Source organism: Peromyscus californicus, unplaced genomic scaffold (assembly GCF_007827085.1).
Source record: "Peromyscus californicus insignis strain IS unplaced genomic scaffold, ASM782708v3 Scaffold_15__1_contigs__length_86483966, whole genome shotgun sequence".
NCBI lineage: Eukaryota > Metazoa > Chordata > Mammalia > Rodentia > Cricetidae > Peromyscus > Peromyscus californicus.
In genome coordinates this window covers 50595077-50621745 of record NW_026294447.1, presented here as the reverse complement: position 1 = coordinate 50621745, position 26669 = coordinate 50595077, and the positions used below count along the sequence as shown (strand labels likewise).

The 26669-nt window shown below is 37.2% G+C and overlaps 1 protein-coding gene across 1 annotated transcript in view; it reads left to right on the top strand.

Annotated features, from left to right (window-relative positions):
• Positions 1–17561: 17561 nt before the first annotated feature.
• LOC128110627 (cation channel sperm-associated auxiliary subunit beta-like) overlaps positions 17562–26669 on the top strand; it is a 150901-nt gene continuing 141793 nt past the window's right edge. Inside the window, exon 1 of the mRNA XM_052738259.1 lies at positions 17562–17640. Within this exon, the coding sequence (XP_052594219.1) occupies positions 17562–17640 (79 nt within the window). The remainder of the gene's footprint in view (positions 17641–26669) is intronic.

The following is a 26669-nucleotide window of genomic DNA, read 5'->3' as shown; positions in this document are numbered from 1 at the left end:
ATTCTCTTTCCTCTTTACAGTGAGATTACACGTGCCTCCCCACCCACCTCCCCCCACAGGGTCTTCCTTGTTACTTAGCTTCTTTGGATCTGTGGATTGTAGCATGGTCATGTAGATGAAATTCTAAATAGTCTTAGTAAATAAGAAACACAGAGCCAAATACAGGGGTAATAGCCAAAGAAATCAGAGAATTAGTGAAGAGCCACTGACTACCCTTTAGCTTACCACCAAGTTGTAGTTTCCCACATGAGAGAGAGACCTTCTTCCTGTGTGACTTGTCTTTTTATTGCCTTTCTGTTCTGCCTTCTCATTGGCTCTAAACCCAACCAAGTGACTTCCTCATCACTACCTGTCTATACAGACCTCCAGGTCTCTATGATTGGTACTGGGATCAAAGGTTCGGGTCACTATGCTTGGCTGTGTCCTTGACCACACAGAGACTCTGCCGGCCATGTGATCAGATTAAGGGCATGTGCCACCACCGCTGGACTTCTGCTTAATGGCTTGCTTTTACTTCTGATCTCCAGGCAACTTTGTTTATTAACATACAAATAAAATCACATTTCAGCATAAATAAAATATCACCATATGGTTATCCTTTACAGCTAATATCCACCTATAAGTAAGTACATAACCACGTTTGTCTTTCTGGCTTTGAGTTACCTCATTCAGGGTGATCTTTTCTAGTTCCATCCATTTGCCAGCAAATTTCATGATGTTATTTTTAATACTCCATTGTGTAAATGTACCACATTTTCTTTATCAATTCTTTGGTCGAGGGACCAACAATTCTAGGGTGTTTCCAGTTTCTGAGTATAACAAATAAAGCTTCTATGAACATAGTTGAGCAAGTGCCCTTGTGTTGTGGTAGAGTGTCCTTTGGATATATGCCCAGGACTGGTATATCTGAGTCTTGAGGTAAATTGATGGCCAATTTTCTGAGAAACCACTGTATTGATTTCCAAAGTGGCTGTCAGGTTTTTATTCCCACTAACAATTGAGGAGTGATCCCCTTGTTTCATATCCTTGCCAGCATGAGCTGTCGCTTGTATTTTTGGTCTTAGCCATTCTGACAGCTGTAAGATGGAATCTCAGAGTCCTTTTGATTTGCATTTCCCTGATGGCTAAGGATGTTAAACATTTCTTATTCATTTGAGATTCTTTTATTGAGAATTCCCTGTTTAGATCTGTACCCCATTTTTAATTGGGTTATTTGTTTTGTTGATGTCTATTTTCTTGAGTTTTTTTTTTAAATATATTTTGGAAATCAGCCCTCTGTCACATATAGGGTTGCTGAAGATCTTTTCCCATTCTCTAGGCTGTCATTTTTGTTCTATTAATGGTGTCCTTTGCCTTATAGAAGCTTTTCAGTTTCATGAGGTCCCATTTATTATTTGTTGATCTTAGTCCTTGCATGATTGATGTTCTATTTAGGAAGTTGTCTCCTGTGCCAATGTGTTCAAGACTGTTCATCACTTTCTCTTCTATCACATTCAATGTATCCAGTTTTATGTTGAGGTCTTTGATTCACTTGGACTTGAATTTTGTACAGGGTAATAGATATGGATCTATTTGCATTCTTCTACATGCTGACATCCAGTTATACCAGCATCATTTGTTAAAGTTGTTTTATTTCATTGTGTACTTCTGGCTTCTTTATCAAAAATTTGGTGTCTATAGGTGTGTGGATTTATGTCTGGGTCTTCGATTCGTTTCCATTGATCAATGTGTCTGTTTTTAATGCCAATACCATATAGTTTTTATTACTGCAGCTCTGTAGTACAGTTTGAAATCAGGGATGGTGATACCTCCAGAAGTTCTTCTATTGTACAGGATTGTTTTAGCTACCCTGGTTTTTTTTTATTTTTCCATATGAGTATTGTATTTCAAGTTCTGTAAAGAATTATGTTGGAATTTTGATGGAAATTGTGTTGAATCTGTAGATTGTTTTGGGTAAGATGGCCATTTTTACTATGTTAATCCTGCCAATCCATGAGCATGGGAGATCTTTCCATCTTTTGATATCTTCAGTTTCTTCAAACATTTGACATTCTTGATATACAGATCTTTCACTTGCTTGGTTAGAGTTACTCCAACATATTTTATGTTATTTATGGCTATTGTGAAAGATATTGTTCCCTGACTTGGGCCCTCTGTACATGTGTTGCAGTTGCATGGCTTGGTCTTCTTGTGGGACTCCTGGCAGAGGGAGCAGGGGCTGTTTTGGATGCTGTTGCCTGCTCTTAGGACCCTTTCCTCCTTCTGGGTTGCCTTGCCTAGCCTTGGTAAGAGATAAGGTGCATAGTCTCACTGCAACTTGATATCCCATGGCTGACTGATACACATGGAAAGCCTATACTTTTCTGAAGAGAAGGAAGAGGGAGTGGATGGAGGGGGGAGAGACTGGAGGAGAGGAAGGAGGGAGAGGAAACTGTGATCAGTCTGGGAAATTAATTAATTGATTAATAGAAAAATTTTTTAAAAATTAAAAAAAGATGAATGATGGCACCTAAAAAAGAAACCTTGATTCAAATAAATGGCTTACATAAGTTTATTAGGTAATTAATAACAGAGTTGAGTCAATGATTCTTAGATATTAGGTTTAGTAATCAACAATTTAATAGATAGCAAGTACTTGTTATATCTAGAGGAAATATGTTGAGCAATATATTTGATTAAAATTATTTTAGAATATATAACAGCATTATAACATAAGTCACAGTCCATTTTAGTAGGAAAAGAGGAAATGTAAAATATTTATCCAGATAAGAGGCTTATAGTTTTATATAATTAAAATTTGATCAGTTTGTTATCTTTGCCATAGTTATTGATCAAATTATTTTTTATTTTTATGAAAGGTTTATTGTTTGTTATTTTGTTTTGTTTGTGAGACAAGATCTCATGTAACCCAGGCTGGTTTGAACTAATTATGTTGCAAAGAATGCTAAACTCTTGGTCCTCCTGACTACCCTTCTCAGCTGCTGGAAGTATAGGCATGATCAAAAACATTTGGCTTCATTGTTAATAACATTGTTAAAGTTGTCAGGGTAGGGATGTTTGCCTGCTTCTAAGAACTATTTTTTAATGTATATTTGGATCATCTGCTTTACCATTACATAACCAATTAGAAGCCAACCTACTCAATTATATTCATTCCTTTCCCTGTCTTAAGTGGTAAAATCAGGTTTTTTGATATGTCTAGAAAGGAAATATAACTTATTAGGAGTTTTTACTTTGCTGTGATGCTTTGTTGTTTCTCGATCATGTTTAAAAAAAAGAAAAAGGCATCTTACTTTTAGTGTTTTTGTTTCATTGTTTATACTGGGGACTGAACCCAGGACTTGGCACATGCAAGTGCCCTGTACTGAGCTACATCTCCAGCCAAAGGTTTTTTTGTTCCTTGTTTTTAAACACACATAAGTGACAGTAAAATGACCTTCATTTGTTGGTGCCTTCTGTTGTGCCCCTTTACTTTGAGGGTGAAAATATATTTCATTTAAATATATTGGAAAAGTTGGGTTAGAATTTTAGTGGGTGTTTGTTTATTGGTTGGTTTTAGTCAGTGGATGTTAATTCTACTTTTTTTATAGTGATCCTGTGAGATGCAAATCATGATAACATGTGAAGAAATTTCTCTATTTTTAAGTTTACAGGTAGTTTTACTGTAAACATCGTGAGTTGGTTTAAAATGTGTGCTTTGCTGCTGACTAAAACACTGCATTGTATTATTAAGAGCAAATACTCACCTTTGAAACCTTAATCTACAGTCCAAACTTCATTTCTTCTAAACAGAAATTAGCTTGATAATTAATAGTAAATAGTCATAGTACCTTTTGGTGGAACATATTAGGCAATATCTTGATTCTTGTAATAAATGAGTGTGTCTACCAAAGATACTATAGAGTTGACAATGTGCCTCTCCTTGATTGATCCCTAATGAACAAGACTTAGGGAAAAGACAGGATACAGCCTCTTCTCAATATATCTATCTTAGACAAGTTGCTCAAATGAAAATCTTGGGTTCTGTTTCACCTGCTACTTTACCTACCAAATGGCAGTTGCTTGTCTTTCAGAGTTTTAAGTACCTTAGACAATTTTCTATACATTAAAAAATTATCAAACATCAAAGAGATGTCAATATATAAGATCTACTTTAAAAATCTTAAGTTTGTTCTTAAATCAGAGAAATCAACAGTCAAGGGATAATCTTTTCATTTTAGCCTACCTACTGTGGTTACTGGTACAAGGTACCTTTTTGATAATGAATTTTATTCCTAGAGTTTCCTGTTGGCAGTATGGAGTTTTCTTAGCACTATGTAACATTAACTAGTTATGCAATATGTTGGCTCTTACTGCCAGTTCTTTGTTTAAAAAATATCAGCAGTGTTGTGCTGTGGGATGTTCTGTATGCTCTGAATGTTTTGCTTTGATTGGCTAATAAATAAAGTGCTGATTGGCCAGGCAGGAAGTACAGGCAGGACAAAGAGAGAGAAGAAGGCTGGGAAGTGGAATGCTGAGGCAGGGGGAGCCACTGCCAGCCACTGCCATTAGTAGCAACATGTAAGATACCGGTAAGCCATGAGCCATGTGGCAAGGTATAGATTTATAGAAATGGGTTAATTTAAGATGTAAGAACTAGATAACAAGAAGCCTGAGCCATTAGGCCAAACAGTTTAAATAATATAAGTGTCTGTGTGTTTATTTGGATCTGAGTGACTGCGGGCCTGGGTAGGACTGGAGATAACTCCAGCTACACTGTTGGCTAACAAGAATGTGAAGTCAGAGTTAGTATGACATCATTCTGTCATCTGTCACATGAATAAACTGGATTCATGAGTGAAATGTTATATATCCATTGTTTTTAAGATTGCAGCTCCTGCTGTCTCTCCTATGGATAGCTAGTTGATCTGTGGTCCTCCTATATAAAAATCTCAAGATCTGTCTAGAATAAACCTTTCTAAATCTTGAACCAAAATGTATCTGTAGTGTATGCTGGTTTTAGAGATGCCATAAACAACATACTGTTTGTTTTTAATCATTCTAATAATCATATTTTTAAAAGTTATTATCAAACCTAATTATAAGACTTAGTTCTTAACTTTGGCATTATTGACATTTGGGGCTGGAAAATTCTTTGTTGGAAAGGAGCTGGATGCTTTCCTGTGCACTGTGGAGTGATCAACAGAATCTCTGACCTCTACTCAACTGTAGATCACTGCCTGTAATTATCATTGTCAAAAATGTATCCAAAATATAGTTGGACATTCTGTAGGATTCAAAATTGTCATTGGTTTGAGTACCATTCCTCTAAGAAAATAGAATGTTAGAGAAAAGCCATAACAATTCGCTAATTTTTATTTTCTCATTTTTATATGGCTGTGACTTGCTTAAGATCTTACAGTTGTTTAGTTACAGAGATTGAAACTTGGCTCTCCTAACTTCCCAGTTAACTTTTTCCTTCCACCTCATGCTTGGTTTGAGTTTAAGATACTCCAAACATATGCCAGAGGAATTGCTTAGTGGTTAAGAACACTTGCTGCTCTTGCAGAGTATCTGGGTTCAGTTCCCAGCACCTACATAGTGGTCCACATCTGTAGTATCAGTTCCAGCAGATCTGACATTCTTTTCTGGCCTCCATGGGCACTAGGCATGCACATGGTGTACATATGTGCATGGAAGCACTTACATATACACATACAAATAAATCTTGAAAAAAAGTTATTCTGGATATCTGTTATGAGCTTATCCAAGTACGTGCATGAGTTCATTATAGTGCAGACATCTATTTAGTAACCTATACTATGTTTATATAATTTGTAGTTCTCTTGCCCATATCATTTTGGACTGTTTATCCCAAAAGCAACCCTGAGTTCATGTGAAAGTAGCTTACTTCTCAAGAAAAAGTGATATAGAAGTGAACAAAACAGGGAGAAGAAAACCAAACAAGGGTGCAATGTCAGGCAAAATTTCAAGCAAATAATTTTAACACAGTCTCACAAGAGAGCTCTGGAGACACTGCACTTCATGTTTTACAATCATTTAGATTATGTATAAGAGGAAAAATTGGAGAATTTATGCTTTCTATTAGTCACTGTTTAAGAGAGAATTTCTTTTTTTTTTTTCTTTTTTTTTTATTTCCATTTTTTTTTTATTAATTTATTTTGCAATACAATTCAGTTCTACATATCAGTCACGGATTCCCTTGTTCTCCCCCCTCCCGTCCCCCTCACCTTCCCCCCAAACCCCCCCCATTCCCATCTCCTCCAGGGCAAAGCCTTCCCCACAGACTGAGGTCAACCTGGTAGACTCAGTCCAGGTAGGTCTACTCCCCTCCTCCCAGGCCGAGCCAAACAATCCTGCATAGGCCCCAGGTTTCAAACAGCCAACTCATGCAATGAGCACAAGATCTGGTCCCACTGCCTGGATGCCTCCCAAACAGATTAAGCCAATCAACTGAAGAGAGAATTTCTTAATCACCACATTAGAGACATTTTCAGGAAAGTTCATTGTTCTTGACTATGGGTGTCTGTCTTGTGCATTATAACATGTTTAGCATCATCCCTGGCTTCTACTTGCTAGATGCCATGAATATACCAACCCTCTTTCCTTTTCTTGTGGTGGTTAATATTGATTGTCAGCTTGTAAGGCTCTAGAATCACCTAAGAGACAAGCTCTGGACATGTCTGTGAGGGGATATCTAGATTAGATTAATTGAGGTAGGAAGACCCACTCTAAATATGGGTGGTACCATTTCCTGAGCTAGAGTGTAGGACCAAAAAGAAGGAGAAATCAAAAATTAAAATGCTGACGCAAGTATTCAAAGCTATTTGCTTCTGAACTGAAGTTACAATTTGACCAGTTGACTCAAGCCATTGTAGCCATGACTTCCTTGCCATGATGGACTGTACCTTTAAACCATGATCCAAAATAAACCCTTCCTTTCTTAATTTTCTGTTGTCATGTATTTTGTCACAGCAAGGAGACAGGTAAGTACTACACTTCTCACTTAGGATAAAAATCTTTTCATTATTTTTACTACTGGAGTCAAAACTGTCCCCTCATTGAAAACCATTGATATAAGTGTTGCCCTTGATGCAGTGTAAATTCTGAGGAACTCTGGTATAACAGGGTGACCTTGACTATCAGGTCATTCTTCAGTGACATTCCTGATGGGGAGAACCAGCAGATCAGAAAATAAAGAAGATAGAAAAGTTGAGATCAGTAGATCTTTCACAAGCTGCCTATATCAAGCATGTTTGTTAAGAAGTGCAGCATCTTATACACTACATGCAGCGGGGAAATGGGACAAGAATCAGCAAGGTAGCAGTGTTGCATAAGGGAAACACGGGATATCTTAAGTGTGTTGTAGACCAAACACACAGTGGCCTTAGGACTGATAACTCCAGTGTAGGGTGAGGGGCAGATCAAATTCCCAGGAAACAAAACCTTAACATCTTTGAGGCTCTGCCCCTAGCCCCACAACCAACTTTGCCAAGTCTACCACGGGGGGACACTGAACTAGTGTTCCTTTTGTCCTTTCATCAGGGCATCTAAGAAAATCTTGAATTCACCTGGCTCCCAATACCAGGCAAAATATTGTTTGGTAGTTCAGAAGTATGAGGGCTCCTGTGGAAGGAAAATATAATATACATATTTTTTTCTTTACTTGCAACTTTCTCTTTCCCTAATAGTTCCCTAATAACCTATGCTGTAGAATGTAGAGGGTCCAAAGGGGGGGAAAAGCAGGTTTGAAGGGGATGTTGTGTACTGGATTATTAATAGTGATAAAAACCTAAGAAATTACATGTTGCCCAATAATTGATCCCTAAGAAAGTAAACCATGTGAAGATTTAGAAGAACCTTCTAGACAGAGAGAATATGGAAAAATCCATAGGATGCATTCATGAGATTGAAAGAAAGCTGGCTTGGGTAGCTGAGTGGGAACAATGAAAGGGGCGCGAGACTAAATTGGAGAAGTTAAAAATGCAGTAGGGGGCAGGCAGTGGGTCTAGATTATCAAGTAATGACCTCATCAGCCAGTTGGGAATTATTTGATTGTTCAATGATGGGAAGGCATTTAAGAAACTCACAAGTTTCTAATTCACATTTCCAAAGAGATTATTGTTGTTCCTGTGTTTTAGGATGGGAGTAAACAAATTACACTGGTGTAATCTTTTTGAGAGATAGTGATATCTTTTGTCAGACAAATATATCTCAATGGGAAAGTACAAAGAAACGAGATAAACTTTAGAAACACAACCAACTGAACAAATTAGCTGACAGAATGCTGGGATGAAAGAAAAGAAGGATAATTCCCAAAGTTTGAGATTATGCTACTGGATAAATGATATAAAAAATGCTGAGTAGAAGATCTATTGTAAAAGGGAGACATGATTAAAAAACAATTTTGATTATATTAGATTTGAGATGAGGCATCCCAATAGATTCAATAGGGCAGCTGGATATATGCAAGTTCAGACATTAAATCTGGCTTGGTGATATAGTTTAAATGTGTTTTATATGCTGAAACTTAGTACCAGTGTGGCAGTATTGTTGGGTAGTAAACCTTTAAGTGGTGGAGCCTCATGCAAAATTATTAGTTCTTTAAGAAGGGTTAGTGCTTTTTTTAAATAAAAAAATTGAAATGTTAGTTCAGGAATAGTCTTCAAAATATGTTGGCCTAAGAAGAGTGTGCCTGGCCCTTTTCAGCTCCTGTTTTCCTTACTGATGCATATGCCCCTATGAATATTTCTCTCCCAAGTTCATACAGACAGAGAGAACATCATAGAGATGCAGGTACCATATTGTGTGGGTCTCTAAAACTTGAGCTAAATAAATTTATAAGTCACTCAAGTATTTTGGTACACCAATAGAAAATAGATCAAGACAATATCTTCTCAGTGTAATTTATTTCCTTATTATGTTTCCATGTCTAGATGTGTAAGATTGGGTGCCCCAGACTTTGTGCATATATGTTTAGGATAGTAATGCCTTACTGTTGCCTTTGATTAGAATGAAGTATCTTTTCTGTTTAGTTTTAGTTTGAAGTCTATTTTGGCAGATATTAGGATGGTGACAACTGTTTGCTTCCTGGTCCTATTTGATTGGGATACTTTGTCCATCCTTTTACTCTCAGGTAGTGTCCATTTTTAAAGCTAAGATGTATGTCTTGTAAACAGATAGATGGATTTTGTTTCTTGATCATTCAATCAGGCTGTATCTTTTGATTGGAGAATTGAGGCCATTAATATTTAAAGCTATTGTTCAAATGTGTTTGTTGATTTTGGTTAATGTGTTGTTGATTTTTGCTGTTGTTGTTTGTGTTCACATTGAAACTTTATTTTTTAGTAACTATGGCTTCCTATTTCTTTCCATAGTCTCTTGGCTAGTCTCATTTACTTAGTTTTTAATTATTGCTTCATTTGACATTTTAGTGCTTGTGTAAAGCCTACTCTGGCCTGTAGTCCTTTATTCCACATCATTGTAAGTTCCTGAGACTTTGTTCTTGAGAGTCTCCAAGCAATGAAATTACTTGAAGACCTTGGGAAAGGAGATTGAGTTAATAAACAAAGCAGTTACAGGTGATGGAATAAACAATTGTGATATGAATTACATGGCACTGTTTTTCTACAGATAGTTCACCCATGCTATACTTGGAGGCATTATCTTTTGACATAAACAAGAAGACATATCCTGAATCTTCTCTATTCTATAGATATCTTCCTGGGGTTTTCATTTCCAAAGAGCATTTATCTGTGATTTTTTCCAGTAAAATATTTTTGCTTGAATTATGTTTTGGCTCTATTCACTACAGTCTTAATTACATATCTTAAGTAAAGCATTTTGCATTGATTATGTCTTTACCCTGTTGGTTTTATAGTTGTCTGTTTTTATTTTTAAAATTATTTTCCTACAATAGATATTTTTCAGGTGTGTTGTATTTCTCAGAACCCTATATTCTTGTTTGAGTGGTCCCTATTGTAGAAGTGTTGGTATGAAACAATGCAAAATGTTACATAGTCAATAAATATTTCAGCTATCTATTCAGATTGACCCAGGCTTGTGACCTAGATTTGATAAGTAAAACATGCCCCCATGAACAGAATCTGGAGCAGATTATGATGAAAGGAAGAGGGGCAATAGAGAATCTTAGTAACATGTAGTTTCCATCTGCTATCCAATGTTCAAGTGAGGTGAGATAGTGTGATAAGCTGTCAGTGGTTTGTGTTACAGCAGCAACAGTGTACTCATGACATGATACTTAGTTGTTGTCTTAGATCCTATGTTCTTGCCCATTTTCTGAAGCTGTTCTCCCAGCTCAGCATCCTGAGTAACTGGGTACCATGTATGCTCCACTATGCTCATCTGTCCTCACTATTTTTACCATATCATCCATGTAGTTGTCAACTTTTTATCAAACCCTTTTCTCCTTGAGCAGTCTATATTAAAAATAAATGTATAATAAATTTAGGTTAACTGAGTCTATTCAAACTGAATGGTGTTAACCTATCAGCAAATGAAGAATTAAACAACCATAAGCTACAGAAGACTATCAGGTGCATTGTAGCTTTGCCATAATTATTCTCAGCACAATGACTAGTAGTTATACATCTCTCCATTGACTACTGCCAATGCAAAAGAAACCTCTCTGAGTGAAGTTGATAGCAGCACAGGACTATGGATATAAACATAAATAGTTGGAAGACAATTTGACAGTATAATCATTTAACAAAATAATAAAGAGAAATTGCATCCTAGGGCCTATGACCTTCCCAGCTGTGAGATTACAATACCAGGGATGAAAGTTGAGTGCCCTAAATACAGCACCACCAAGGCTCAGAGAACATCATGAAAGAGGAGGTAGGAATAATGTAAGATCTAGAGGAAGAGAAGAAATGCTGTGAAATGCTTTTCTCTGGACATGAAAAGGCTTTCATACTCATGACTCATAACAGGTATGGCTATCTGTGCAAGAGTTCAAGCCAGCCAAAAATTCAGATAAATGGGGTAGATGATCAACAGGATCCATTTCTTACTGAGGAACTATTGACAATACATAGGTCCTGGGAGAGAAAGAATCATTCTTTTTGAGAATTTGGCCACTAGTAGCTTTACCACACGAATTGGATGGCACCCATACCACATACTATAGGCAGTACTGACTAGACTTAGTGAGTTAAAAAAATAATTTAAAAATACAGGAAGTGAGGCAGGACAGGTTTGGAAGAATATTGGAGAATTAGAGCTGGTAAATGAGGATTAGAAGTGATCCAGTCCTCCTCCTCCATTTCCCTTCAGAAAAGGACTAGCCTCCCAGGGATATCAACCAAACATAGCATATCAAATTGCAGTAAGACTGGGCACATCCCCTCATATTAAGGTTGGATGAGGCAACTCAGTAGGAAGAAAAGTGTCCCATAAGCAGGCAAAAAAGTGAGAGACAGCCCCTGACCCCACTGTTAGGTGTCCCACAAGAGCACCAAGCTACACAACCATAACATATATGCAGAGAACCTAGGTCAGACCCATACAGGCTCTCTGATTGTTGGTTCAGTCTCTGTGGACCCCTACAAGCCCAGATTAGTTGATTCTGTGGGCCGTTTTCTTGTGTCCCTGACCCTCTGGTTTTTACAGTCCTTCCTCCTCTTCCACAGAATTCCTCAAGCTCTGACTAATGTTTGGTTGTGAGTCTTTGCATTAGCTCCCATTGGTTGCTGGATGAAGCCTCTTTAATGACGGTTATACTAGGCTCTGGTCTACAATTATCAGTTTTGTTCTTAGTTCAAGACTGCCTTCACTATTCAGTCTTTTGTGATTCCACTTGAATTTTTATTGCATATATTTTTATTGGTACAAAATAGCTCAAATACATGTCTATGATACCTATTTCTGTTGTACTTGGAAGTTTAACCATCATAACATTTTATAGTAATGTATTATTATTTATTTGTGAGATACCAAAAACTGTGGATTTTTTTTGTGTCATGCTGCATGTAGCTGTGATACCTCATTAAATTCAAATGATCCCAATATCTCTCTCTCTACCTTTACCCTCAAGTTTCTTACCATGTGAATTCTTTAGCAATGCTCATGTTTAAGAGAATTTTTAACATTATATTAAATATATATTAAATATATTTTTCTATGAAAAACTTGACACAGACATTCATCAATGTAATTTAGTGAGCTATATTTAGTAAACTTTGTGTTATTGAACACTTTTTTTGTATTCTTTTTTTGGTTCATACTTTTTAAATATGCTTTTTTTTTATGAAGCTCTTCATGAAAGGTTGCCTTAAGTGTCAATGTATAGAGACAGGATGGCCTTTTGACTGTTATGTTTTCACTTATTTACTCAAATAAGCATCTGAACACTCTAAAATGGATATTATATTAAAGATGATAGGTTTGGAAAACTACTACTTCTCATAGATTTTCAAAGAAAATCTGCTATACTCTTGATGGAGGCAGTTAGTTGGAAATTCCAACTGCCTATCCTTTAGATTTTTCTTAGCAGGCTTCTGTACTTAGTAGCAGCTGATTGGCTGTTACCAAAGTTAAGTGGACTGTTAAGGTAGTCAACTGTAAAAACTCAGCTAAGGCAGTCAACTGTGAAAACTCAGCTCTTGATAGTTGGATCTTTAATCTATATAGAAGAAACAAGGCTAAAATGTAAACAATAAAACAAAAGACAACGAGGGAGACATACAATTAAAGGTAATTATAGTAATGAATACTAAAATAAGCTTCCTGCCATAATGTTAATTGATGTAATCACTTTTCTGTGACAATCAAATAGCTACAAATGAGACAAATGGGGAGGAGACAGGCTTGTTCTTTGGTTGAATTCACAATGTTTGTTGTCACAGACTAGAAACACCCCAAACACACTGTCTCAGACAGTTGTGTAAATTCAGTTCTTGATACTGTCTCTGCAATCTACACAGAAGAAACAGGAGTAAAACATAAAAAGAAAAGGCAACCAGGGAGGAATTAGAGGTAATTATTATAATAATGAATATTAAAATAAGCTCCCTGCTATAATATTAATTTGGTGTAATCACTTTTCTATGACAGTGGAATAGTTACAAATGAACTGGGTAGGAAGAAGGTAGGATCTATCTTTGATACAATTTGCAGTGTTTGGTACCAAAGAAGAGGGAAATTCCAAATGTCTGGTTTGTCGTAGACAGGTATATAAAGCCCATAATAATTAAAGTTGTCTGACTATTGTCAGTTTAGCTGTTAAGTGAGTTGGAAAAAAAATTAAAAGACATTGCCATTTATCATTGTGTAGCTTCCAAGTCTGACTCTGACTAGTGAAAAAGATAGTATAATTGTCTGATAAGATGAAACATCTAAATTTAATAAATTGAAATTTATGTAACTGAAGAAAGAAGTTGTAGAGGTAATCAAATACTTCCCTGTAAAGAAACTGTCAGATATAACAAGCACAGACAGTGTAGAATAACTGTTATATTAATCTGAATTAATATTAATAGTAATATTCAGTATTGATATTAATACTGAATAAAATGTGAACTTAGAGAAACAGCTTACTGAAAAAAATTTTAATTGTTCAAGATTAACTCAAACCAAAATTTCTCTCGATACGAAGTTCCAGTTGGAAAAAGGAATATCAACATAGGAAAAAAGGTTATATTGATGGTAAAATGAGATAAAGATATGTGTCACCAGTTTAATGATAGGTCAAATATAATAATTCCTCATACACTTGAATTTTTTTATTTTGTGGCATCTTCATGTGTTGACTGAATTTGTTAAGTCCAAAGATCTTGTTTCTAAGCTAATCTGTTACTAGGTAGTAATGATCTTTAACATGCTTTTATTAGTTACTTTTTTTATTACTGTGATAAAATGCCATTGCAAAGCAACTTACAGAAGAAAGAGTGTATTTGGGCTTCTGGTTCCAGAGGGTTACTCTCTATGATGGTGGAGCAAAAGCAAAGGGCAAGAGCAGGAAGCTGAGGGCTCATATCTTGACCTGCAAGCATAAAAGAGAAAGATTGAACTCTCAAAGCCTGCCTTGAGTGACATACTTCCTCCAACAAAGGTGGCACCTCATAAACCTAAACAGTGCCATCAGTTGAGGACCAAGTGTTCAAATGTCTGTGATTATAAGGGGCAAATCATCCAAACCACCATGGACCCTAAAGTTCATTCTGTCACTAAACTAAGAGAGTACATAAATAATCTTGAATCCTGAAAAAAGGTCTATGCAGTTAGTAACAGAGCCATAGGGAACCTGAGACCACTTCTGCTGTGTCTCCCTTGAATTAACTCTCTCAAATCTCTTTCCTCCCTGAGTGTTTAAAATGTTTCACAGTAAGTTCTTAGTTCTTTGGTCAAAGATAAACCATAGCCTAATCCAATAAAATTAAATTAGCTATTTTATGCCTAATTAATAAAAGGAATTAGAGAAATATTGAGGATAACAATAATATAGGTCAACCAAACTGGAGACCTAGAGTACAATGCATTTCTGTTAAACTAATGAGAAAAGCTTATGGGTTCTAATGGTGTTATATCATTTAATTTGAATGTTTAGGTAAATAATACAAGATTTTGATAAGAGCATTGTTTTCTAAATTAAACAATGACTGTATCTCAACTTACCACTCAAATTATTCTTACAAAAAAATATAATTGAGCAAGCACCATGCTGGTATACTTTATCATACTAGTTGTTTCCTCTTCCCTGTGACAACTTGTTTCTTAAGGTGACTGAAAGCATGGATTTTTTTTTAATTGAAAAAAATGTTTTCATACAAAATATTATGATCACAGTTTCCCCTCCTCCAACTTCTCTTTAATCCTTCTCATCTCCCCACCCAACTCCATGCCCTTTTAACCTCTCTCCCTTTAAAATTCAGACAAGTAAATGAAAGAGAAAAAACACAAGAAACACACATATACAGATACACAAAACCATAAAATCCCCAAATTGGAAACTATAACATATAAGCCAAAGACCAGTAGCACCAACAAACAAACAAACAAACAAACAAACAAAACCCCCAAAAATTTCTAAACAAAGCAATTTGAGAACAAAAGGCCACAAAAATTCCATTGAGTTTGTTTTGTTTTGTGTTAGCCATAGAACCTACTCTTAAGTTTGGTTAATATACCCAGTGAGACTCCATTGAAGGAAACTAATTTTTCCTTTGCAAGCTGATGTCAATTGGCGATAGTTTTTTGGTTAGGGATGGGAGACCATGTCCTCTTCCCTCCTTCATACTGGGATCCCATCTGGCTTAAACCTGTCTAGGTCCTGGGCATGCTACCTAATCTCTGTGAGTTCATATGTGGATCAGTCCTGTTGTGTCTGGAAGACACTGGTGGAGTCATCCATCCGTTCTAGCTCTTAAAATCTTTCTACCTCCTCTTTTGCAGAGCTCCCTGAGCCCTGAGGGGAGTAGTTTGATGAAGACATCCCATTTAGGACTGAATATTCCAAAATCTCTCACTCTCAGTGCATTGTCTACTTTTGGGTCTCTGTGTTAGTTCTCATCTATTGCAAGAGAAAGTTTCTCTGATGATGACTGAGTGAAGCACTGATCTATGGGTATATCAGAATGTTGATAGGAGTCATGTTATTGCTATGTTCCTTTAGCAGAACAATATTATTTGGTTTTACAGTAGGCCTATGACCTATCCAGTCTCAGGCTTTTGGCAAGCTGAGCAGTGTTAGGGTTCCATCTTATGGAGTAGGCTTTAAATCCAATCAGAAAAGTGATCATGCAGGCAGATCACCTTTGTAGATCACAGAGTTTGTAGCTGGGTTTGTAGTTACCTTTCTCTACTGGTAGCTTGATAAGTACCTTTCAGTACCATGAACTCTAGAGAGTAGGGGTGAAATCTCTAGTTAGGATAAGCTCAACATATCTGTAGTCACTGAGATATGTAAGCATTGTCTTCATCAATAGGGCCTTGCCATTAGTTTGTGGAGAACAAATAATACATGAATTTTTCAATTTTTCCAAGGTTGTTGTGATGGTGCATGCCTTTGATCCTGGCACAAGGAGGCAGAGGCAGGTGGATCTCTGTGGGTTGAAGAATAGACTGGTATCCATAGTAACTTGCAGGCCAGCATAGAGAGACTCTTTCTCTAAAAATAACCAAGTAAATAAAAAATAGACTTTCTTGAAAATATAAAAATGGTAAATTCAAAATCCAATGGATATTTGAATATTCTGCCAATAAATATTCTTAAATAAGCAAAGCAAATTTTAAGGGAGGGAACACACTAATTAGTTGAGACGTTATCAAGAGCCTTCCAGAGTCTGAGATTTCAGTCTACTTGAAGTTGTCAAGTCAGGCTTATACCTATTTTCTTGGGTCCTGACAATAGAAATGAAATTCCTAGGTTAGAGAAAAAAGGCATCATTGCTCACAGAGAGAAGCATAGCCAGAGTATCATCATGAAGCTCTTTCTAATTCCTTCACTTCCAAAGTCCAATAGCATTTCCCAAGGTTCCATAACAAAGTACCATACACTGGGTAGATTAAGCAACAGAATGTTTTTTCACAACATTCTTCTGGGGGCCAGAAGCCTGAGATCAAAGTGTTACCATGGTTGATTTCTACTGAGGGCCCTGACAGAATGATCTAGTCTGGCCTCTCCCATGAGTTTATAGATGATTGTCTTGTCCCTGTCTTTGCTTTATCTTCTCTTTGTGTAACTCTGTGCCCAAGTTTACTCAGCTTTTTTTTCCGGTTAGAGCATCTTTCAATGACCTCATTCTCTAAATAGGATCTCAATATAGATAGGGGTTAGGACTTCAATATGTGAGTTTTGTTATAAATTACTCAATCTATAACAGATACTTACACAGGTCATGAGATGAATCACAGGGGATTCACTAACATTAGGAGAATCACCATGGAAACTGGCCTGCTGTTGCAACTCTTTCACATCTTTTGGCAGCAAACACAACCCTGAGAAAAGCCCTGGATCAAGAGCACCAGAGACTTGCATTCTTACTATACTTCGTTTGGGACCATGTAGACTTCATCTAAATCTAGGTATTCAAAATATTGTCAAAATAGTAAAAGAAAAAAGAAAGATTGTCAGTTTTATCATCCTTAGAGCATTTACTGATCTAGGCAGATTCTTGATCTGTATATCTTATATAGATCATATAGATCTTAATCTAATATGAATCTCACTTCTCCTACTGTTACTTATATTGAAGAAAATCCCAAGCCCCAACCTCTCTGTTTCTCACTATGACCATACTTTACATATTTTAAATACAAATAGGAGATAAATTAGAATGTAGTCATGTTGCGTGTCTATTTCAGGGATTTGTTGGTTGGCCAATTGTTAATTGGGTGCTGGGGATTAAACCCAGGGCTTTGTGCTTGCTAGGCAAGCACTCTACCTCCCTCTTTATCATCTACTTTTTTCACATGATAAAAAATAGTCTTAATTTGAAGAGATGCTTTCTTTACCTTTGTGTAGTTGTTTTTATGTCTAAAAATGCAAAATAATATTTTCAGAGTAACTGAATAGAAATAACTTATATTTATTCCAACAGATGGAATCACCGCTTATATATGTTATGATTTTACTTTTGAATGTGTTTGAATTTTCATCAGGAATGATATATAATAAACGTAAGTATCAGACTCTCTCCTTTTCAGGAGTTCTTATTCATAACCTTTCCTCATTTACAGTTCAAATATTGTCCATTTAATATTTTTTCTTGACAATATTTTAACATTATTTTTATACATTATCTATTTGCTCTGGCCCAGGTGTCCAGTATTGTCATTGTGAACCCATTATTACCATGTTGTGTATTCCAACTTTTTTAAATAACATATTGTCACTTCCAAGTCATTGAATATTCACCATTAACAGCAGATTAATCATGGCAAATACTTTATTATTTGAACAGATATAAACTTTTTCCTTGATGTATGAATTCTTAGGCTATCAAATTAAAAGGAAATTTTCCTGAAAAAAAAAAAAAAGTATGTGGATAGAATTAGTTCACAAGTGAGTTACTCCACTCATACCCAGAGAGTCCTGCCCCTAGGACCCATCCCTGGGACACAACCAGTCCCCTGGAACACCCACCCAGCTCTGTCCCAGTTGCTAGCCAGCAGGCAAAACTCCTGCTGTAAGGTCCCCTCTCACCACCACCTCCACCAGACCCTGGAATCTACATGCCCTGCCCCCACACCCATACACCTGAGACCCCAGAAACTTCCTGAGGCACAAAAACCAAACTGCCAGCTCTCATTGGACCAAGAGGTGAGTGACTCTGCTCATACCCAGGGAGTCCTGCCCCAGGACCCTTCCCTGGGATACAACCAGTCCCTGGGAACACCCACTCAACTCTGTCCTGCCAGCCAGCAGGCAAAACTCCTGCAGGAAGGCCCCCCCCAAAAAAAACTCCCCCACCAGACCCTGCAATCTGCATGCCTTGCCCCTATATCTATCTGCCTGAGACCCCAGCAACTTCTGGAGGCATGGAAAGCAAACCACCAGCTCTCATTGGACCAAGAGAGGAGGAAATGGGCAGATGTCAAGGCAAAAATACATATAATAACATAAAGAGCAATACAGCATCACCAGAACCTAGCCCTCTTTCAACAGCAAGACCTGAACATCACAATGTAGAAGAAGCAGAAGAAAGCAACCTTAAGAATAGCATCATGAAGATGCTAGAGGCCTTTCAAGAAAAAATGGAGAATGAAATTGAGGAAAAGACAAACAAAAAATTGGAAGAAACCAATAAAGAAATAGAGGAAAAGACAATTAAAATTTGGAAGAAATCAATAAACCCTTAAAGCCATGAAAACCAAGAAAAAGCAATTAAACATGTGAAGGAAACAGGTCAAGAACTGAAAAGGGAAATAGAAACAATGAAGAAGACACAAACAGAGCGAATGCTGGAAATAGAAAATCTGAGTAAATGAACAGGAAACACAGATGCAAGCATAACCAACAGAATACAAGAGATGGAAGAGAAAATCACTGGTGTAGAGGATACAATAGAGGAAATAGATTCATCAGTCAAAGAAAATACCAAAGCCAAAAAAGTCATAGCACAAAACGTCCAGGAAATCTGAGACACCATGAAAAGGCCAAAGCTAAGAATAATAGGGATAGAAGGAGGAGAAGAATACCAACTCAAAGGCACAGAAAATATATTCACAAGATCATAGAAGAAAACTTGCCCAACTTAAAGAAGAAAATACCTATGAAGATACAGGAAGTCTATAGAACACCAAACAGACTAAACGCCTCCCAAAAGTCCCGTTGCCACATAATAAACAACTAAACGTACAGAACAAAGAAAGAATATTTAGAACAGCAAAGGAAAAAAGGCCAAGTGATTTATAAAGGCAAACCCATCAGAATAACACCTGACTTCTCAATGGAGACTTTGAAAGTCAGAAGGACCTGGACAGATATAATGGAGACACTAAGAGACCATGGATGCCAGGCTAGACTAATATGCCCAGCAAAACAATCACCATGGACAGAGTGAACAAGACATTCCAAGACAAAAACCAGATTTAAGCAATACTTATCCACAAATCCAGCCCTACAGAAAGCTCTAGAAGGAAAATTCCAACCTAAGGAATTCAGATACACCCATGAAAACACAGGCAATAGATAACCCCACAGCAGTAAATCCCAAAGAACAGAAAAATACACAAACTACCACCAAAAGATAACAGGAATTAACCATCACTGGTCATTAATATCCCTCAATATCAATGGAATTAATTCACCTATAAAAAGACACAGGCTAACAGAATGGATACAAAGGCAGGACCCATCTTTCTGCTGCATACAAGAAACACCTCGATTTCAAGGAGACAGTACCTCAGAATAAAAGGCTGGGAAAGGTCTTTCTAATCAAATGGTCTTAAGAAGCAAGCTGGTGTAGCTATCCTAATATATGACAAAATAGACTTCAAACTAAAATCAATCAAAAGAGGTCAAGAAGGACATTACATCCTCATCACAGGAAAGATCCACAAAGATGAAGTTTCACTTCTGAACATTTATGCCCCAAATACAAGGGCACCCACATATGTAAAAGAAACATTATTAAAACTCAAATCACACATCAAACCCCATACATTAATAGTGGGAGACTTCAACACCCTGCTCTCACCACTGGAAAGATCTGCCAAATGGAAACTTAACAGAGAAATAATGGGTTTAACTGATGTTATGACTCAAATGGACTTAATCGATATCTACAGAACATTTCACCCTAACAAAAAAGAATATACCTTCTTCTCAGCACCCCATGGAACCTTCTCAAAAAACGACCACATACTCAGTCACAAAGCAAATCTCAACAGATACAAAAAATTGGAATAACCTCCTGTATTCTATCAGACCACCATGGTTTAAAGTTAGACTTCAACAACAACAAAAATTACAGAAAGCCTACAATCTCATGGAAACTGAATAATGCTCAACTGAATCACCAGTTGGTCAAGGAAGAAATAAAGAAAGATATTAAAGACTTCCTAGAAATCAATGAAAATGAATATACTACATAACCAAACTTATGGGACACTATGAAAGCAGTGCTAAGAGGAAAATTCATACCACTAAATGCCCACATAAATACGTTGGAGAAATCTCAAACTAGTGACTTAACAACACACTTGAAAGCTCTAGAACAAGGAGAAGCAAAGTCACCCAGGAGGATTAGAGGCCAGGAAATAATCAAATTGAGAGCTGAAATCAATAAAATAGAAACAGAGAACAACACAAAGAGTTGGTTCTTTGAGAAAATCAACAAGATAGACAAGCCCTTATCCAGACTAGCCAGAAGGCAGAGAGAGCATCCAAATTAACAAAATCAGAAATGAAAAGGGAGACATAACAACAGACATGGAGGGAATCCAGAGAATCATCAGGTCATACTTCAAAAACCTGTATTCCACAAAATTGGAAAATCTGAAAGAAATGGACAATTTTCTGGATAGGTACCACATACCTAAGTTAAATCAAGACAAGATAAACTATTTAAATAGACCAATAACCCCTAAAGAAATAGAATCAGTCATTAAGTCTCCCAACCAAAAAAAAAAGCCCAGGACCAGATGGATTCAACACAGAATTCTACCAGAGTTTCAAAGAAGAGTTAATACCAATACTCTTTAAATTGTTCCACACAATAGAAACAGAAGGAACGTTACCAAACTCCTTCTATGAGGCTACAGTTACTCTGATTCCCAAGCAAAACAAAGATGCAACTAAGAAAATTACAGACCAATCTTCCTCATGAACATTGATGCAAAAATACTCAATAAAATATTGGCAAACAGACTCCAAGAACACATCAAAACAGTTATCCATCATTATCAAGTAGGCTTCATCCCAGAGATGCATGGTTGGTTCAACATATGAAATTTAGTCAATGTAATACACCATATAAACAAACTGAAAGAAAAAAACCACATGATCATTTCATGAGATGCTGAAAAGGCCTTTCACAAAATCCAACACCCCTTCATGGTAAAGATCTTGGAGACATCAGGAATACAGGGAACATACCTAAACATAATAAAGACAATTTACAGCAAGCCCATAGCCAACATCAAATTAAATGGAGAGAAACTCAAAGCAATTCCATTAAAATCAGGAACAAGACAAGGCTGTCCGCTCTCCCCATATTTATTCAATATAGTACTTGAAGTTCTAGCTAGAGCAATAAGACAGCAAAAGGAGATAAAGGCGATACAAATTAGAAAGGTAGAAATCAAACTTTCACTATTTGCAGATAACATGATAGTATACAGAAGTGACCCCAAAAATTCAACCAAGGAGCTCTTACAGCTGATGAACACCTTCAGTAACATGGCAGGATACAAGATTAACTCAAAAAAAATATCAGTAGCCTTCCTATATATAATTGACAGACAGGCTGAGAAGGAAATCAGAGATACATCACCCTTTACAATAGCCGCAAATGATATAAAATACCTTGGGATAACTCTAAGCAAGCGAAGGACCTGTATGACAAGAACTTTAAGTCCCTGAAGAAAGAAATTGAAGATGTCAGAAAATGGAAAGATCTCCCATACTCATGGAAAGGTAGGATTAACCTACCTATCCATGGCAATCTTACTAAAAGCAATCTATAAATTCAAGGCAATCTCTGTCAAAATCCCAACACAATTCTTCACAGACCTGGAAAGAATAATCCTGAACTTCATTTGGAAAAACAAAGAATGCACAATAGCCAAAAGAATCCTGTACAATAAAACAACCTCTGGAGGCATCTCGATCCCTGACTTCAAGCTCTACTATAGAGCTACAGTAATAAAAACAGCTTGGTACTGGCATAAAAGCTGACATGTGACCCAATAGAATTGAATTGAAGACCATGACATTGATCCGCACATGTATGAACACCTAATTTTTGACCAAGAAGCCAAACTGCAATGGAAAAAAGAAAGCATCTTCAACAAATGGTGCTGGCATAACTGGATGTCAGCATGTAGAAGATTGCAAATAGATCCATATCTGTCACCGTACACATAACTTAAGTTCAAGTGGATCAAAGACCTCAACATAAATCCAGCTACTCTGAACCTGCTAGAAGAGAAAGTAGGAAGTAGTCTTGAACACATTGGCACTGGAGATAACTTCCTAAATATAACACCAGTAGCACAGACACTGAGAGCCACAATTAATAAATGGGACCTCCTGAAACTGAGAAGGTTTTGTCGGGCAAAGGACATGGTCAATAAGACAAAATGACAGCCTACAGAATGGAAAGTTTTTCACCAACCCCACATCTGACAGAGGGCTGATCTCCAGAATATATAAAGACCTCAAGAAACTAGACAGCAAAATACCTAATAGTCTAATTTAACAATGGTCTATAGAGCTAAACAGAGAAATCTCAGCAGAAGAAGCTCAAATGGCTGAAAGACATTTAAGGAATTGCTCAACATCCTTAGTCATCAGGGAAATGCAAATCAAAATGACTCTGAGATACCATCTTACACTTGTCAGCATGGCTAAGATCAAAAACACTGAAGACAGCTTCCGTTGGAGAGGATGTGGAGCAAGGGGAACACTCCTCCACTGTTGGTGGGAATGCAATCTTGTACAACCACTTTGGAAATCAGTATGACGCTTTCTCAGAAAATTGGAAATCACTCTCCCTTAAGACCCAGCTATACCGCTCTTGGGCATATACCCAAGGTATGCTTAATCTTACCACAAAGACACATGCTCAATTATGTTCATAGCAGCATTATTTGTAATAGCCAGAACCTGGAAACAACCTAGATGCCCTTCAACTGAAGAATGGAAAAAGAAAATGTGATACATATACACAATGGAGTACTACTCAGCAGAGAAAAACAATGACATCATGAGGTTTGTAGGCAAATGGATGAAACTAGAAAATATCCTGAGTGAGATAACCCAGACTCAGAAAGACAAACATGGTATGTACTCACTCATAGTGGATACTAGATGTAAAGCAAAGATAACCAGACTGTAACTCACAGCTCCAGGGAGCCTAGCTAGTAAAGAGGACCCTAGGAAAGACACAGGAATCACATAGCAACAGAGAAATGGATGAGATCTACATGAGCAAACTGGGTGTGGGGGGGGCGGGTAATGGAGTATAAGGGTCGTGGGAAAGAGAGCTTAGGAGAGTGGGAGATCCTAGCTGGATCAGGAACAGAGTGGGAGAACAAGGAAAGAGATACCATGATAAATCCACAAAGATGACTCCACTATAGACTACTGGCAATGGTTGAGAAGGTGCCTGAGCTGACCTACTCTGGTGATTGGATGGTTGAACACCCTAACTGTCATGATAGAACCCACATCCAGTGACTGATGGAAGCAGATGCAGAGATGCACAGCCAACCCCCAGGCAGAGCTCCAGGAGTCCAATCGACAAGAGAGCGGACGGATTCTATGAGCAAGAGATATGGAGACCATGATTGGAAAAAATACAGAGACAACTAGCCAAATTAGTGGAAACACATGAACTGTGAACCAATAGCTGAGGAGCCCCCATGGTACTGGACTAGGCCCTCTGGATAAATGAGACAGTTGTTTAGCTTGAACTGTTTAGGGGGTCCCCAGGCAGTGAGAATGGAAACTGTCCTTAGTGCATGAGCCTGCTTTTGGAACCTAGTGCCTACGGTGAGACACTGTGCAGCCTTGGTGCAGGGAGGAAGGGACTGGACCTGCCTCATCTGAATATACCAGGCTCTGCTGACTCCCAAGGGGAGACCTTGCCTTGGAGGAGGTGGGAATGGGAGGTGGGCTTGGGGGGAAGGCTGGGGTTGGGAGGAGGGAGGACAGGGAAATCTGTGGTTGATATGTAAAATGAATAGAAATGAATAAAAAAAAAGATTAGAGACAGTCCCATAAAACAAAACAAAACAAACAAACAAAAAACCCAACCAACCAACCAACCAAACAAACAAACAAAAGAATTAGTTCACAAAACTTTCAGAATAGAAAAAATTTGTTAAGAAAAAAAATCTACTTCCATCGTGTACACATTTTTGAGTTCTTTCTGCATCCTAGAAAGCATGTTAGAATACAGTGATGTTTAATAAATAGATAGATAGAAGAATTCAGACTTTCTATTCACAAATGTGTTGCAGAGTTTGATGAGATATGAATTGTTCCAGTTTTTAGTTCCAAACATTGTAGTAGGGGATTTCTGACATATCTGTGGATATAAGCCAACATTGGAGAGTCACAGAAGGAGAGGTGTCAGAGAAAAGAGTGATTGTATCAGGCTGTGGAAAAGCAGGTTGTTAGGGCCAGCTTTATATAAAAGCAAACAGTCTGTCTAGGTCTTTAAAGTGGGTAAAATTTGCATATGCACGTATGAGAAAGAGTATGTTTCAAAAGCAGTATCAGGACACATGATAAACAATAGTTTGGAGATAGTAAATTGCAGAGTATGTGAGGGAAGCAGTGCATAGTTCAATCTGATGAGAAAGAAGGGATGCAATCAAACTATTCTGAAAGACTGGGAGCTGGTACATTTCAGAGGTGCTTGCACGTGAGGCAAAGAAATACTGATTTCAAACTATAATCATCGGGAGGCTATTTACACTGATATGTTTACATAGACAAATTTAATAATAACACTGAAAAATTATGTTGTACAAACAATATGCAGTATAAAGTAAACTTATTCTTAGTTCTTATGTAAATCTAATTAAGTAGGTGGAAGAGTAACATACTACAGCTATAGTTTGGATCAATATGGCAGAATAGAGTGAGAAACACTTTTATCCTATCCTGTTAGATTCTATGGCTGATGTTTGTGAACTAATGAAAGACAGACAAACAGGAGAAAAAGCATGTAATTTCACTTGATTTCAATATTTTATGTGTTATTGAGATCTTTGTAGAAAGAAGTGAGATTCTAAAGAAGTGGTTAAACCCATGGGTTAATGTACTATTATCAACGAAAAGTAACAAGTTGGGGAGAGAGGACAAGAAAAGAAAAAGGGTTTGGGGATGATAAACAGAGGAAGTCTGTTAAGAAATATAATATATGAGGGAAATGATGGAAGATAAACACTTTTAATACATTCAAAGAAACTCAGTATCAACTCTTTTGCTGTTGATGGGAAAAGTATGGTTTCTTTTAGCTTGAAATCATCCCAGTGGTAAAGTGCCTTATGTGCAGGGTAGCATGTTCTGATCTCTTCCAGCAGCAGTATGTGAACTAAATTGGTGATGGGAGGAGTTTTGTTGTTTCTGGTTACATCTTCATTGTTATACCTGTGTAACTGTGAGCAGAAAAATGAGTGCATATAATAAATGACACTAATCCTGAGTTTTCTAATTCTTGTCTATAATTTGGATCCTTCCAGGGAATTTTTTTAAACAATCCAATCCATTTCCATGTAGTGGAAGCATGGGTTTGAGTTCTAGTAGTTGCAACTACAGTCTCCAACCCAATGGAACAGTCCAAACACAGCTCTGTTCTGTAATAGAGGGATTTTAAAGACTTTATTATTTTAAGCTATTTTTTCTATGACTGTCTATACACATTTTCTTTCTCTCTTCAGCTTCTAAGCACATTTTTAAACATATTGTACCTTTTTAGGGGTTTTCTGTGTCTGTACATGGCTTTACTAAACATCTACAGTGTTATCTGATCACATGAGATGAATCTTAAATAGCTATGTCGGCCATCTGGCATGACTCACCTTAGTGCATGGTGCTGGTGCATGGCACTGGAGGCCAACTTCAGCCTGCAGGCAGTCTCTTTACACTGGGCCTATCCAAGAGACCTTTGTCACCAGGATGCCCTGCCAGGAAGGTACATTTGACTCAATGTTTTGATTTTTTTTTTTAAGATTTCTTAGGCCTTATGTGGATACATGTGGCTGGATGTTGGACACCATATGTAGACAGATTTTTTTTTGAGCCACCAGCTCACAAAAAAACAGACACAGACTTACTATTGATTATGATAGCTCACCCTTAGCTTAGATTTGTTCCTAACTAGTTCTTATAACTTACATTAAGCCATATCTTTTAATCTACATTCTTTTACATAACTTGGTTACCTTTACTCTGTACTGCCCATCCGGCTTCCTCTCCATCTGGCTGGAGACTCTACCTTTCTTCTTCCCAGAGTTCTCTGTCCAGAAGT